Raw genomic sequence first — 15,297 nt, 5'->3', positions numbered from 1 at the left:
GTGCTCCCTCCCAGCTCAGCTGAGCTCCAGACCAACTGCCATCTGCACGCAGCGCGTCAACGCTGCGTTTTCAGGCACTGACTTCAACCCTCCTCCTCTTTGGGATCTGGGAGCAACCTTTGCTGTCACAGAGGCCCCAGGTACCAACAGGTGCCGCAGAAAAGCTCAGCTGTCGTTCAAAATACTGTCCAGAGTCGGCCTTTCCCCATCAATGACGAGAATTGTGTGGGGTTTTTAACTAGTGGGTGTAAGCCTTGCACACACATTAGAATCACCGGGGGACTTATAAAAACACACCGAAGCGATGCCTTCCTCTGACCTTCTGATATTAATTCCACTGACTTAGAAAAGGGATCCAATCTGTTCCATAACATCCCAGGTGTCCTACTTTCGAGCTACACCACCTTGGGTGATTCACATCACTTTCTTGAGCCTCAGTTTCCTCTTCTGTGATATGGGAGTGAAACAAGGAGTCTGGAAGCACCTGACACATAATATGTAAACGGTGTCTCCACCAGAACATGAATCTAGAGCTTTCAGAAGAGGAGATTTCTTTCAGCCTAAGGGCTTGCAAGACAACTTGGAAGGGCTGGACTTGCCTCCTTAAGGGGGAATGCTGAGACCTGGGTGGGTGGGGAGGCCATGGGACCAGTCTTACACCAGAGTCCCTGTCCTGGGCCCTGCACTTTGGAGGACTGCCCTGTGGCCTTTCTCTGACCCCACCTGCCCCACGGGGCCAGGGATCCATAGGAAACAACTCCCATGACCCCGGGAGCCCATATTCCCACTTTCTAGAGCAAGCACCCAGAACCAGAACCAGCCTGCACAGCCTGAGCCTGCTTCCATCATCTTCCTCAGGCCAGTCCTCTTGAGAGGGGACCTCGCTCCCAGTTTGCAACTCAGGTCCCAAGGGATGGCTTAAAGAGGCTGTTTGAAGGGCATGGAAATGCATCTCCACCTTGAGGGCTGCGATTCTACAGACATGGCTCCTGAGGCCTTGCAGGATCTGGGACAAATGAGGGTGGAAAGAGCAGGGGACAGGCCACGTCGGGCCACCCAGATGTTAGGGGAAGCTCCGACATTAGTGCTCATTTCACAGCAATTCATTACGCTGAACATTGACGTTTCACTATTTTCTGGTATGTTTCTTCTCATTGTTAGTTTTAAAACAATACATTTTAAAAACAAATAAGTGCTGAGCTGTATGCCTGGGACATCATAAGTGCTTGATAAATGGGAATAGAAGAATCCAAACGTACTCACTGTGGTTGCTTGGTAGCAGGATTGCAGCTGCGAGGGAAGCCGCCGATTTAAAGGAAGTTGGTTTCTTCTGGTTTAAAATAGTCCCTTCTAAACAAAGGTTCATTCCTTCAAAACGTCTCCCTCCCCATTCTTCCTCCCTTCACCCCAGGAGGAGTCTGGGCAGGGGGAGGCTGACACAGGGTGGGGGGAGGTCCGATCTGGGTGTTCCTTCCCGCTGGCCGACTTCTTCTGGCTCCAGGATCCATCACTCCTGGTCTTTGAGCACCAGCCTCCCTGCTCAGGGCAGCTGCTGCGGAAAGTGAATGCAGCTGGCCACTCACAGACAGACGGACATGTGGGCCGGGCTCAACCCGCTGTCAGGCTGCCGACCCGCTGGGTGAAGTTCCACCCGGATCCCAGCGTGAACCAGACTCCTTAGCAGCCCTACTAAGAGCCACACACCAATGCAACCCCAGGCCTCTGGGCTGACTCTCAGCGACCTTGTGATCATAGTAACAGGAAACAAGGAGGAAAGAACAAGATGCAGAGCTCCGTGCAGGCATTTCACGTTGCGCACTGGTTTCCTCAGTCAATTCTCACAAGCCAATAAGACAGGATTTTTAGCTGAAAGTTCCCATCTAGCCCTAGTGTTATGCGCTGAATTGTGTTCCCCCAAATTCAATTGTTGAAACGCTAACCCTCAGTGTGACTGTATTTGGAGATGAGGCCATAAAGGTAATTAAGGTTAAATGAGATAATAAGGGTGGAGCCTAATTTGATGGGACTCGTGTCCTTACAAGAGAGACACCAGAGATCCTTCTCTCTTCCCTTCCTCTCCCCTCCGCTCCGTTCCCCCTCCCCTTCTTTTCTCTCTCCTTCCTCCCTCTCTCCCCCACCCCTTCCTCCCTCCCTTCTTCTCTCTCAATCTCTCCCTCTTTCCCTAGGAACACAGAGAAAAGGCCATGTGAAGACAAAGGGAAAAGGCAGCCATCAACAAAGCGGGGAGAAAAACTCCACCAGAAACCAAACCTGTTGGCACCTTGACTTAGATTTCCAGCCTCCAGAACTGTATGAAAATAAACGTCTGCTGTTCAAGCCACCCAGACTGTAGTATTTGGTTATGGCCGCCTGAGCAGTCTAAGACACCTAGAGATCCCAAATTCCAAGCCTTCTGGGAACCCAAGCTTTCTGGGCTCTGGGCAGGTCAGGTGCCCAGTGTCACTGCTGTCTATTTCCTGGGCCTTCCTGCCCACTGGAGCTACAGCCCCACACTTTCCTCTGCCCTGATTCTCCGAAACCCTTCTATATTCTCTTAGTGCTTATTCCCGTATTTCTCTTGATGCTGACTATGCCGTTCTATTGGGTCAGGAACCCACCTGAAACTCAAAGGCATTCTTTGGGAGGTTGTTTTCAGGCCATTTCTCCACTGATGCTCTCATTTCATGCTGCAGACATGGGCTGTGTGAACTGTCTTTGTGTGTGTATGTGCGAATGCTCATGCCAGGGAAAGAGGTCAAGTTTCTTCTGCTCTGTCCCTAGGGCAGAACCAAGAGCTTCTCATGGAGGCTGAGCTGGCTCTGAGGAAGGGCTGGATCTGTTTCCTGGGAGTCCATTTCTAGCCTCAGGGTTTCAGCCCAGCAACAAATTAGCCTAGGACTGGAGAGACGGCTTTTCAAAGCAAAGGAGCCAGCATAGACCTCTATGGAAACGCCATAGATTTTGGAGTCAGACTCCTATGGTTTTGATTTCTGGCTGTGAGTCTCACTGGGGTATCTGTAGCAATCCATGTCATCTCTCTGAACTGCAGTTTCCCATCTGTTAAATGGGAATAATAATCCTTTGCAGAGCTGTAATGAAGATTTCACACTGTATGGAAATGTCTGTTTTGGGATTTTACAGACATTTACTCCCTTCACCCTCTCTTCCTGAGTCAGTCGGGCCAACAAATCTGAACTGTAGCTCTCCCCCTGGAATTGTGTGGTGGGGGCCTGGTGGGGAGGAGTAGAATGGTGGCTGCCTTTTAGAAAAATCTCATTTTTCTTCTTTTGGGGTTCAAAAACTATGCCCTCAGAAAAATGCAGACTCACCGCAATCTCTGCCCAAGTACATCTTTAGGAAGGTAGACCCACTCTCTGAAAGATGCACCAGGGAGCCGTCATTTCGGAATACATGTCCACGACCTTGCCAATTGGGAATGGGGATTTTTTGAGAGTGTGTGTGAATGAGTAAATGAGGGGCCTTAGTAAGGCCTGGTGTTGGAGCACTCCCAGCTCTCCTGGGACTGCCTACTCTCCCGCTCCCTTCGGACTTGTTTGGAGAACCAGAATTTAATGTGCTGAGTCCAGCAACTCAGGGTCTGCAGGAAATGCCCTTCAGAGACGGGTACTTTCTGAGAATCACTTCTCCGGCGGTTTCGCAGACATGTGGTGATGTCATGCCTTACAGTGGAACACTCTGCAAGGTGGATCCACATCCTACTTTGAAATCTAAGAAAAGGGTAGCACGGGAAGGTGGAAGAAAAAACAGTGCAGCCAGAGAGCCCACGCTGTGTGTTCCTGTGTTGAGACTTGCCGTCTGTCCAGTGTGAGGCACGTGGAGAAGAGGGAAGGTCCCACTGGTGTAGAGGAAATCGCAGGGGATTCAAGACCAAAAGTCTGGCATTTAAGTCCCTCCTCCTTACAGGCTGTGGAAACTTGGGCAACCAGTTCGCCTTCAGAAGCCGCGATGCTTCCCTGGTACAAGAGAAATGGTAACGAAGCCTTCTTAGGCTGTGGTGGTGATTATGGACTATGGGGGTGCAAAGGGGCTTAATTGAAGAGTGAAGTACTAAACATCTGTGGTGGTCAGGACCCTGGTTTGGAGACAGGCAGGCTGAGTGTGTTGGACTGTACTATATTATGGTCCTTCAGTATCCAATGTCACTCCCTGGAATCAGGCTTGCTCACGGGACTTGGAATGTGTAGGAAGTGCCCCTCAGCTCCAAGGGGGACTTTACAAGCGCATTACCAATTCCCCAGCTCTCCCTGCTCACCCTGGGATGCAGAAGCACGCGTGAAGAGGGGCGCTGGGCAGTCAGTGCCCTGAATGATTAGAGTAAGCACAGCTCCCAAGCTGTTCCTTGACGGACTGCTATCAGCTGTTTGAGGGATTTGGGGATTTGGAGATTGGGGGATTGCTAGTGCAGCAGAACCCAATCTGATCTCACCAATACACCTGGAGGCTGTTTTTATGCCATTTAATAGAAAAACGAAAGTAAGGAAAACACCACACACAGCACACACACAGTAACGCTGAACACAGCAGTCCTGGGGCGATCTGGGGAGGGGGTGGGGGGTGGAGCAGCCTGAGCTGGGCGCTACTTGCTGCCGCTCTTGGGGAGGGGTCTGTAGACCCCGACCACCACGGCGTGGTCCCTCTCGTAGGGCTCCAGGGTCAGCTGCTCTTGAGGCTTTAAGTTCTCCTGCTGCAACTTCTTCACCTCGGAGGCAAACACGGCCTCGGCAGACGCGGTGGAATCGATGCAGTTGGCCTTGATGGAAATGAGGAAGTGGCCCCCGTTGCGCAGGAAGGTGTGGGCGTTCAGGGCCACGATGCGGGACTGGTCGGGCTGCGCCACGTCGGCGAAGATCACGTCCACCATCCCGATGAGCATGCGGTACTTGAGCGGGTGCCGGGCATCTTCCAGCACCGGGATGATGTTGGTTCGCTTCTTGGCCACGTTGACCAGATCGCGGCCGGCGCGGTGGGAGAACTCGACGGCGTAGACCAGGCCGTCGGGGCCGACGATGTCGGAGACGTGCGACACCGTGGTCCCCGACGCGGCGCCGAGGTACAGCACTTTGGCCTTGGGCTTGATGTGGATCTGGTCCACCCCGCCCAGGATGGCGGCGGCCAGCTTGGAGCGGAAGGGGTTCCACGTGCGGTACTCCTGCTTCACGCCGCCCTCGCTCACCGTGACCCGCCGCTCGCCGTACACCGACTGTCCCGGCACCATGTTCAGCGTGACCAGCGCGTCCTCCGCGCCGCGGTAGATGAAGACGCCCTCGTGCCGGTGCGGCTCCACGCACACCGCGGTGGCGCCTTTCCTGCGGCGGCTCTTGCTCTTGGCCGCTCCGCCGCGCCGCTGCCCGCCGCCCCCGCGCCCCCGGCCCCGGCCTCCGCCCGAGCCGCGCGCCCGCGTCCCGAAGCCCTTGGCGCCCGGGCCGCCGCCATCGCCGCCGCCTCCGCCCTTGCCGCCCCCCCAGCCGCCGCCCCAGCCGCCGCCCCAGCCGCCGCCCCCGCGCCCCCCAGACCCACCCCCGCGCGAGCTGGCCGCGGACTTCATGGCGCGCCCTGGGTGCCCGGTGGCGGTTGTCAGGCGTTACCGGTGGCTCCAGGCGGCGGCCCTGGCGCGGGGCGACGGTTGGCGGCGGCGGCGGCGGCCGGCCAGCTCAGCCTCGGCGGGGACGTTGTGGGCAGCGGTCGGGACCAGCTGCACCGCAGTCCCCGCAGCCTTGGAGCCGCCCTTTGACGCAGAGACTGGCGTGATTGCATCACACCCGCTTTGGCGACTCTGTAGCCCCGGAAGCCCCTCTTCCCAGACCAGGCGCACAGGCAGCCTGCGGCCTTGTGACGCCCCCTCTGCCCGCCTCCTCATCCTCTGCTTTATCAGGAATTCCTGGCACCTCTCGAGCCGCGGGGAAGGGGGCGTCTCCTCGGCAGGAGATGGGGACACAAGCATGGGCTTCGGACCTTGCCCTGCCACTCGCCTGCTGTGTGGTCTCGGGAAGCTTACGTGACCCCTCTCTGAGGATCCTGTTTGAACTTGAGCAAGTGTCTTGAGCTATCTGTGTCTCATCATCCCATCTGTAAACACAACCTACCCAGCCATGGCACATGCGAAGTGCTCTATTAGCATTAGCTCTTTTAAAAAATGTATTTCCTCTGGCCAGTCTTTTTACTGAGGTATAGTTTACATACACAACAACGTACCATTTTGTTTTAAACAAATGTATTGCTGTTAGAGCGTTTGCCACCTGTGAGTGGCTCTGGCACTCTTATACAGAGTTAGTGGGGATGCAAATTGGTACACATACAAAACACTTAAACGATGTACCTAAACTTCGACTTAGTTAACTAATTTGAAAATTTTACCCTAAAGGGATGAGCCCAGCAATGACCAACGATAGCAGTTAGAACTACAAGGGTGGTGATGGCAGCATTGGTGAAGACCATTATTCTCATGGAAGTAGTGGTGGAGGTGAGATGAAGAAGACTAATCCAAGAGATACTTAGAAGACAGAATTCACAGGACTTTCTGATAGATTGGATATAGGAAGTCAGAAGGAGGAAAATTCCAAGCCAGGGGTTGCCAAAGTATAGTGCTTCTCTGCTGTGGCGAACAGCCTGCAAACTGCAGCCACAGTTGCTTTCTACTTAGTCTTCTCTCTTCCATCAACCGTGCTACATCCCAGAACCTGTTCTGGGAACATGGGGCAGCAAGAAACTGTTGATTCTTCAGTGTGAATGGGGATACACAGGCCGGAGCCCTAAATCCTATAATACACCTCAGCAGGAGCCAAAATCTCATGTTTACCCTTGAATTCTAGTCTATGTTTCAAAAATCCGCTCTTTCTGTCTGCAATCTCTTCTTGAGTAAACAAACAAACAAACAAACAAACATTAGGAAGCACCAAGGACAGCAAACAGATGCCAACGCAGAAGCTTGAGCGTTTGGTCAGTACCACGGACAGCGACACCGATTGGGGCCATTTTTTTGCTACTGGAGCTAGCTTGAGGCCCACCCAATAGCCTGGGAAGGTGGTGTAGGTGGTGTAAGCAACTAGCAGACCTCCATATTAGTGGGACTAGCTGCCTGCTCCAATGTGAGACAAAATGTACCTGAAGATCAGGGAAAATATCAGGCAGAGGGTGCCGAATGTGCACACAGCAAAGCTTTCATTCCATCCTATACCAGGACTCTTCAAATTCATGGACAGCAACACCAGGTCTGGTTTTCCCTGAGGGCAAAAGTGCCTCCTGAACGGGGGCCACAAGTCCATATGTTGGAATGTGGACAGGAAGTCAGAGAGTGCAATGGATGATTCCTGAGGAGGTTGGTTCACGAAAAACACTCTCCTTAGAGGCTCTTGCTCTCATTACAAATTAAGGAGTGCCCCCCAGAATGATGGGCTATGCCTGGTGCTGTGGACTCAAGTTCCCCCAAATTAGACCCTGTAACGGTTAATTTTATACGTCAACTTGACTGGGCCACAGGGTGCCCAGATATTTGGTCAAACATTATTCTGAGTCGTCCTGTGGGGATGTTTTGGGATAAAAATAACATTTAAATTGGTAAACTGAGTAAAGCAGCTTGCACTCCCTAATGTGGGTGGGCCTCATCCCATCACTTAAGGTCTGAATTAAAAAAGGCTGACCCTCCCCCAAGTAAGAGAGAATTCTCCTGCCTGACGGCCTTGGAACAGGCATACTGACTCTTCCTGGTTCTACCTATAGCAGCTTGTCTGCCTTTGGACTTGAACTGCAACATTGGCTCTGCAGATTTTGGACTTTTGAGCCTCCATAATTACCATGTTTCCCCAAAAATAAAACCTAGCTGGACAATCAGCTCTAATATGTCTTTTGGAGCAAAAATTAATATAAGACCTGATCTTATTTTACTATAAGACTGGATCTTATATAAGACTGGGTATACTATACTATACTATACTATAATATAATATTATACCGGGTCTTATATTAATTTTTGCTCCAAAAGACACATTAGAGCCGATTGTCCAGCTAGGTCTTATTTTCAGGGAAACACAGTATGTGAACTATTTCCTTAGAATCCCTCTATACAGATGTAGATACAGATATTGATAGCTCAGTCTACCTATCCTACTGGTTGTGTTCTCTGGAGAACCATGACTAATACAGACCCTGACACAAGGACTTGGGTCCAGGTGGTTTTTTGGGAGGTGATCCCAGGAAGCACTTACAGGGTTGGGGAAAATGAGACAGGGACGGTAGAAAGGCTGTAAGAAAGGGTGCATTAACGAGCAGATTAACACATTGGGTGATTAGGGCTCACTTGTTCTGAGCACCCTGTGAGAAACTGTGGACGGCAACTCAGAATTGTTCCACGGCAGGCTGGGAGGCGGGGGCATTAATCCATCATTCTCCTGTCCCCCACTGTCAGCTGTTTCTAGGGCATTAACTTCCTTGCCCTCTGTGTTGCTCCTGTGGATGGCTCAGCAAACTCCCCTGAAACAGCAGAGTTCTCAGGCAGACAGGTAGGCACCTGAGGTGAACTCAGAAGTGGACCGGGCATATTGGGTAGGGCATCGACAGTGCCTGCTTCACTTGACCACTGCATCTCAGATACTACCAGGACTTTGTAACTCAGAAAATGGACAAGGGCTCATAAAGCTGCTTATACCAGGAAAGAAAGTCGTACTATAAATGTACTAATACTACCTGTAATACAGATACTCAACTCCGTACAAAATCCTCATCCATGAATAGTAATACTTTTCACTGTGGTACGCAGGATCACAGAGGTCTGCAGTTACATTTGGATAGCTTATTCCTTCTTTGCTTTTATTCAAAGTACTAAAGCCCAATCCCGCACAATGAGTCCTCCCTGTTATGCCTCAGGCTACTGAAGATGCAAACCCAACACCAAGAGCTCCGCCAAAATTTTACCTAAATTGCTTTAGGTAAAGTGGATAATTTTAGGTAGAGTGGATAATTCTGTTCACCACTCCAGGTTTAAGCCTTTGAGAGCACACCTACTGACACACTCTGACCTTTGTCTTATCACTTTGCTATGTTGTCATTAACTCTCCTTTACCACAAATATCTCCCAGACCCGCGTTCATAGCCTCTGTTTTAAATGGACTGAGGTGCCCTTTTTAGTGCACTTGCTGTTAATTTCAGAACTGATGCATACTCTCAAGGGTGTCGTGCATTCCTGTGTGAGCCACTACACGGTACTGAGGGGTGGCTGGTGATTACAAACGCTCCATCTAATGGGCAACATGTTCATGAATTTAGAGTTACCTTGGGGAATAATTACTGTAAACCACCAATAGGATGGGCCACCTGGCTGGTGGTACCTGTTCCCCTAGGTTTTCGTGTCCCATCCTGCTCACTAGATTTCCTACTAAGGCAGCCTCCATTATGCTCTAGCAGTGACAATTTCTCCAGGTATCTTCCCACATCTGCCCCAGGCTACCCATCAATTTCACCATGTTACTGCTGTCATTACCAATAATCTGCTAAGGGTTCCAGAACCATCCTCCCTCAAGGTATGCAAGCCCAGGGCAGCTGACTCAGGCCTTTCCTCACTGCCTCACTGCTGGTGACAGTCTTGGAAGGGACCCAAACCACAGTTCTCAGATCTTGCTTCTGACCAGAGGCGTCCTTTCTCAGGGCGGTGTGTGATGACTCTCACGGACACCTTTTGTCTCCTGGCTTTGACCCCAACCTGGTACAGCCGTTTGTTACAGCCCATCTGTTGGGATGCTACAGCTGGGAGCACCCGTCAGCCAGCATGACTGTCCTGACCCCGGAATGCTAGCAAGGCAGGGACTCACGCCAAGTACTGGCATTATAAGGGGCCTGAGGTGTCAAAAAAACTGTTACACTAAAACTTTCATCTCGGGCTGCTGACAACATTAAATCTGTCTCATTCCCAAAGGTTCTTTAGCAGTGAGATCCATCTACTCAAGATGCTTCCTAAAAGGATAAACTGACGTTATGATCCAGACATTTCTGACAGCCAATAGGAACAACTGTGGTCACTTCAACATTTGTTCACATTACAACTGACTTCTTATTCTGAAAGATATGCGTGTACTGATGTTCACAGTTCTATCTGTGCTGGGCCCCGGTAGTGAACATGGGGTACATCAGTCCTACACACAAACTCAACAAGACACGTGAGAATCTGCTCTACTTCTGTCCTACACCATTCCAGAAAATCGCCTGAGGAGGGACTGCCATGATTTAGGTAAAACTGGAATAGCTGTAGGCTGTGACTCCCCACGCCAGTTCTCATTAGTACTTAATCATTCATGAGCCAAGTGGCTTCTCCCACCTGTTTTCTGTAAGCCATAGTTCACTTCCAAAGGTGACTCAAGGCATTTGCATGTCTACTCCCCCCACCCCCGGTGCCAGCCACAGCTGTATCTGGTCATGATGAGCTGGGCCATGATGCAGAAACATATAACCCCCAAATCTCAATGCATTAATACAACTGTGTTTATTACTTGCTTACGTTTCATGTCCAGTGAAGGTCCGTATGAAGTTTGCTCCACAGTTCACTGAAGGGCTCAGGCGCTAACATCTTGTGGCTGTAACATGAGAAATGAGAAGGCTTCCATTGTTACCATGGGGGAAGAGAACACATGGAGAACTCACATTCTTTTTTTCTGTTTTGGCCTTGGGTTTGACACAGTCAATTCTATTCTCAATGCACTGGCCAGAACCAGTCTCACGCGCCCTCACTGAAAGGCAGCTGGGAGATGTGAGTGGGACAATGGGTGAACAATAACTGAGTTCGCCACAGCTACCCCTGCATGATGTCAGGCTGGCGCGCCTGGACCGTGTACCCAACATAAAGATCACACACAAAATCTACTGTTTAAGGTGCATATATCTAAATGTATGTATCAAGACAAAAAGTCATACCTTTTACTACCACATGATTAAAACCCAGAGTCCTAATCTATCCCGTCATAGCTAATAGTCTTGTTGAACGAAGTACAAAAAGAGAACTGTCTCGCCTTTTCTAGTCTCTGGGCCTTGGAGAACAGCTCAGGTCCCTTAATTGGGATCCCATGCCATTTGGCCATTACCTTGCTGCTGTGGCACTTCATCCCTGGACTGTCCCCGGCTCTCATTCTATTTCCCTCTACAGAACTAGTGACCGGCACTCAGTAAATGCTCACGAGGCTTAAATAGGTGTTTCAGCCAGGGTTCTCCAGAGAAACAGAAGTTCCTTTTTTCAGTTCTTGAGGCCGGCAGTCTAAGATCAGGGGACCAGTCCGGCCACTTTCTGGTGAGACCTCTATCTTTCTGGCTTGGAGATGGCTGCCTTCTTACTGTGTCCTTCTAAGGTGGGGACAGAGTGAGCTATTAGTGCCACACCATATGACCTCCTTTAACCTTAATGACTGCCTTCCTCCAAATACAGACACTGAGAGTTAGGGCTTCAACACATGAATTTTGGGGAGACACAATTAAGTCTATCGTAATGAGTTACTTTTCCAAAGGTCTTCTTTCTCGAAGAATCCTTGGAAATCATTAGTAATTTCTCTTTTTACAGAATAAGAAATTGTGATTCAGAGGCTAGCTGGCTTGTCCACACCACAAATCCTTAAACCATCCACAAGTTGCTACAAATTATCTAAAACCCTACAAAAATACAGTCAGCCTAATTGGGCTCTCCTTCAGTCCATTACATTTTATCTTTTGCAAGCAATGCCTACACTTGTCATGAAATTGTTGGCCAATAAGAAAACGCAAAGCATGCCAAACACAAAATATAGCAGTTTTTTTTTTTTTTTTTTTTTTTTTTACTTCCACTGACCCCATGGACTTTCATTAACCTCAATGAAGTTTCTGTGACCCAACTGAGTATTATCTAACCAAGTTCCTAGGATAGTTAATGCTGGCCATTTGGGGCTGACATTGGCCACGAAGGAATGTCAAAGGCTGACTGGAAAAATTAAAATAAAATTACGTTGTTGATGCAAATTAACTTTGAGTAATCTCTCCTTGATACTATTCATGCCCGAGTTTATTTAAGTCCACTGTAAGAATAATTGTTCAACGGGGAAAATCAAGGCTGCCAAATGACTCATTTATCCCAATATTCAAAATAAGTTTTCTATGAGTGCATTTGTACCATTAGTTTGCTCTGCTTTCTATGAATCTGATGGTCAACAGGAAACCCCCAAACATAGGCACAAAAACTGAAACAACATATTTGGGCTTCAGTTGCTCTCACAGATCCTCTCTGACCCCAAGGAACTCTAAACAACCTGTTTGTGGCCTCTAGGAATTTTTCGTTTTGTCAGAGCAGTCAGATTCAGAGCCTGACAAAACTTTTTCTAAAATAACCCCATGACTCCTTCTGAACCCGAACCTCATGTTTATAACCTGGTCTCTGCCCTTTAGGAATTTCTAGGAAGACGGGGAAAATCAAAGGCTTCCAGAAAGAAATAATGAGAATAAAGGAGACCCCTCCTGTACCACTGACCTCTGGATGATTCCAGTTGCCATTGAAGTTCTCCCAGGTGTCAGACAATTGAAAGTGGTTTCAATAAACATAAAATCAGTTTATTTTTATTTTTTCCCAGCTTTACTGAGCTATCTGTAATGGACATTTAACATTGAGTAAATTTAAGGTGGACGTGATCAGTGTATATATATTGTGAAGTGCTCACCAGTACATCCATCACCTTACATAGTTAACATTTCTTTTGTGTGTAGTGACAACTTTTAAGATCTACTCTTAGCAAATTTCGAAGTTTGTACCCTTTCACCACCTTCACCCACTTTCCTTATGCCCCACCCCATCTTGCCTCTGGCAACCATCAATCTATTTCTAGGGGTATGGTTTTTCAAATTCCACATACACCAAGATCATACAGTATTGTCTTTCACTGTCTGACTTATTTCACTTAGCATGCCTTCAAGTTTCATCCGTGTTGTCACAAATGGCAGGATATCCTTTTTTATGGCGTAATATTTCATTTATATATAGAGTTATATTGATATATACATCTATAGCTCACATTTTCTTTATATTCATCCATCGACATTTAGGTTGTTCCCATGCCTTGGCTATAGAAAATAATGCTCCAATGAACATGGGGCTGCAGATATCTCTTTGACACGGTGATTCTATTTCCTTCAAGTACATATCCAGAGTAGAATTGCTGGATCATATAGTTTTAATTTTTTGAGGAACCACCATACTGTTTTCTATAGTGGCTGTACCAATTAACCTTCCCACCAACGGTGCACAAGGGTTCCCTTTTCTCCACGTCTCCAGTTTCTATTATTTTTTCTTATGTATGTTTCTTTACATGCCTTGTAATTTTTTTTTTTAATATTTGAAAACCCAACATTTTGAATATTTTGGTGTGTCAACTGTGGAAATCAGGTTCTTCCCCCTTTCCAGGGATTGTTATTGCTTGTTTAATGACTTTCTGAACTAATTTTGTACAGTCTGTATTATTTGTTGTGTGTAGCCACTGGAGTCTCTGTTCTATTACTTTAGTGGCTCACTAGTGATTGGAGAGGTATTTCCTTAAAAGACTGGAATTCCAAAATATCTCCAAGTCTTGCAGATGTGCTCTGTGCATGTTGGTGCAACCTTCAACACTCAGCCAGGAAGTTCACAACTCCGCCTTAGTATTTACTTCCTGCTTGCATGAAGCCTTACGAGCAGCTAAAGGTAAGAGCTTAGGGCCTTTTCAAGTCTTTCCAGAGGATTTGCACAGCCCTGGGCATGGCCATGGATTTCTAGGTACCCAGCTGTTTATCAGAAGTTTTCAAGTCCTTATTCTCCAAAGCACCTCATTCCCCAGCCTTTCTTTACCCGAGCTCTTTGGTTAGTCTATTGTTTTCCCCAATTGTTATCCATTCCCCCCTGGCAACAGCAACTAATACACTTACCTGTAAATGTTTTCAAGAAGTACTCTCTAGGTAACCATTTTTGTACTGGAAGAGTTATGAGTTAGGTAAGACAGAGGCAAAGCCTTGGAGCTGGTACTCCAGGGAGCAACCAGACAGTTCAAAAGAAACAAAGACAATTCCTTGCAAATTAGTGCTGCTGTACTCGCCGTAGTACTGGTACACTCACAGGGAACGTGGCTGTTATCTTCAAAGCCAATGCTGAGCTGGCGGAGAGGGAGATGAGACCAGGTAAGTTAAAATGCCACAAAGCTCTCCATCCTTACCAAGATTCAACTGTTTCTTGTTGATTATATTGCCCTGGTTATTGCAAACTGTTAGTTAGTTTCCAGAATTCTGGAAACTTTGATTATAACAGGTTTTGCCAGTTTTTTATTCCTTTTTTGGAGGGGCAGACTTTTGAAGTTCCTTACTCCACCATTTTTGCTGCAGTTTATATACCGTCTTTCTCCGAAAATAAGACCTAGGCAGACAATCATCTCGAATGCATCTTTTGGAGCAAAAATTAATACAGGACCCAGTCTCATTTACTGTAAGACTCGGTCTTCATTTTTGCTCCAAAAGACGCATTAGAGCTGATTGTCTGGCTAGGTCTTATTTTTGGGAAACAGCGTATAAGGGATTGAAAGAACTATAAAGGACAGTGTACCCAAAAAACTGCAGACATTACATATTTTCAAGTGCACATGAAGCATTTATAAAAACTAAACAACTATTTTAGACTAGGAATGTATATATAATTTTCCAATAATGGAATTAAAACAGAACTCAGTGACAAAGACGATTAGAATCTAGCAGCCAGCCAGTTACTAAACCGCACGTCACAATCATTGGATGCCAGGGTTGTAAAGCAGGACAGTAGAAATGTTCTAGTCTGCTCCTCCCGTTTACAAGGAGCCCGAGGGCCAAAGGCCACACAGGAGCTGTGGGCAGAGCTAGGTCTATCTGCCAAGACTCCTAACCTGGGGCTGTCTGACACAGGGCTGCCTCTAGTCCTTCCCTCATCCCGAGGTCTGGTCTGGTAACATTTCACTCTCCCCCAACCTCACTCCCCCACTGAGAAGTCTAGCTTTGTTTTCCGACAGTCTTACTTCTCCTAAAGTCTAGCACATCCAAAACTGGCTCATCAGGTTTACTACTTGCTAAGGGAAGAGTGTCTGATATCAGTTACCTCATATTCACATTTCCATGATTTCTAGTAAGACATTTTAAAGATGAAATAATCAGATGCAGGAAGCCACGAGTCCCCATTTGTCAATATATGAACTAATCATGACCTTCAGTTAATGTAACATACTCCCATGGGGTTTCATGATTTCCTTCTATACCTCATTGAATGCTGTTTTTTACCCATAAAGTTTCCCA

The 15,297-nt window shown here is 48.0% G+C and overlaps 1 protein-coding gene across 1 annotated transcript; it reads right to left on the bottom strand.

Moving 5' to 3' along the window:
* Positions 1-4,487: 4,487 nt before the first annotated feature.
* FBLL1 (fibrillarin like 1) lies at positions 4,488-5,566 on the bottom strand. Its single transcript, XM_033096515.1, has one exon. The coding sequence runs from the start codon at positions 5,564-5,566 to the stop codon at positions 4,598-4,600; it is 969 nt and encodes a 322-aa protein (XP_032952406.1). The 3' UTR covers positions 4,488-4,597.
* Between the last annotated feature and the right edge of the window lie 9,731 nt (positions 5,567-15,297).

The sequence above is a fragment of the Rhinolophus ferrumequinum genome, chromosome 24 (genome assembly GCF_004115265.2).
Source record: "Rhinolophus ferrumequinum isolate MPI-CBG mRhiFer1 chromosome 24, mRhiFer1_v1.p, whole genome shotgun sequence".
NCBI classification, from domain to species: Eukaryota; Metazoa; Chordata; class Mammalia; order Chiroptera; family Rhinolophidae; genus Rhinolophus; species Rhinolophus ferrumequinum.
Note: the sequence above shows the minus strand (reverse complement) of the source record. Positions and strands in the feature narration are given on the sequence as shown.

Excerpts from the sequence above, each read along its gene's own strand:
- FBLL1 (XM_033096515.1), bottom strand. The coding sequence starts at position 5,566 with ATGAAGTCCGCGGCCAGCTCGCGCGGGGGTGGGTCTGGGGGGCGCGGG.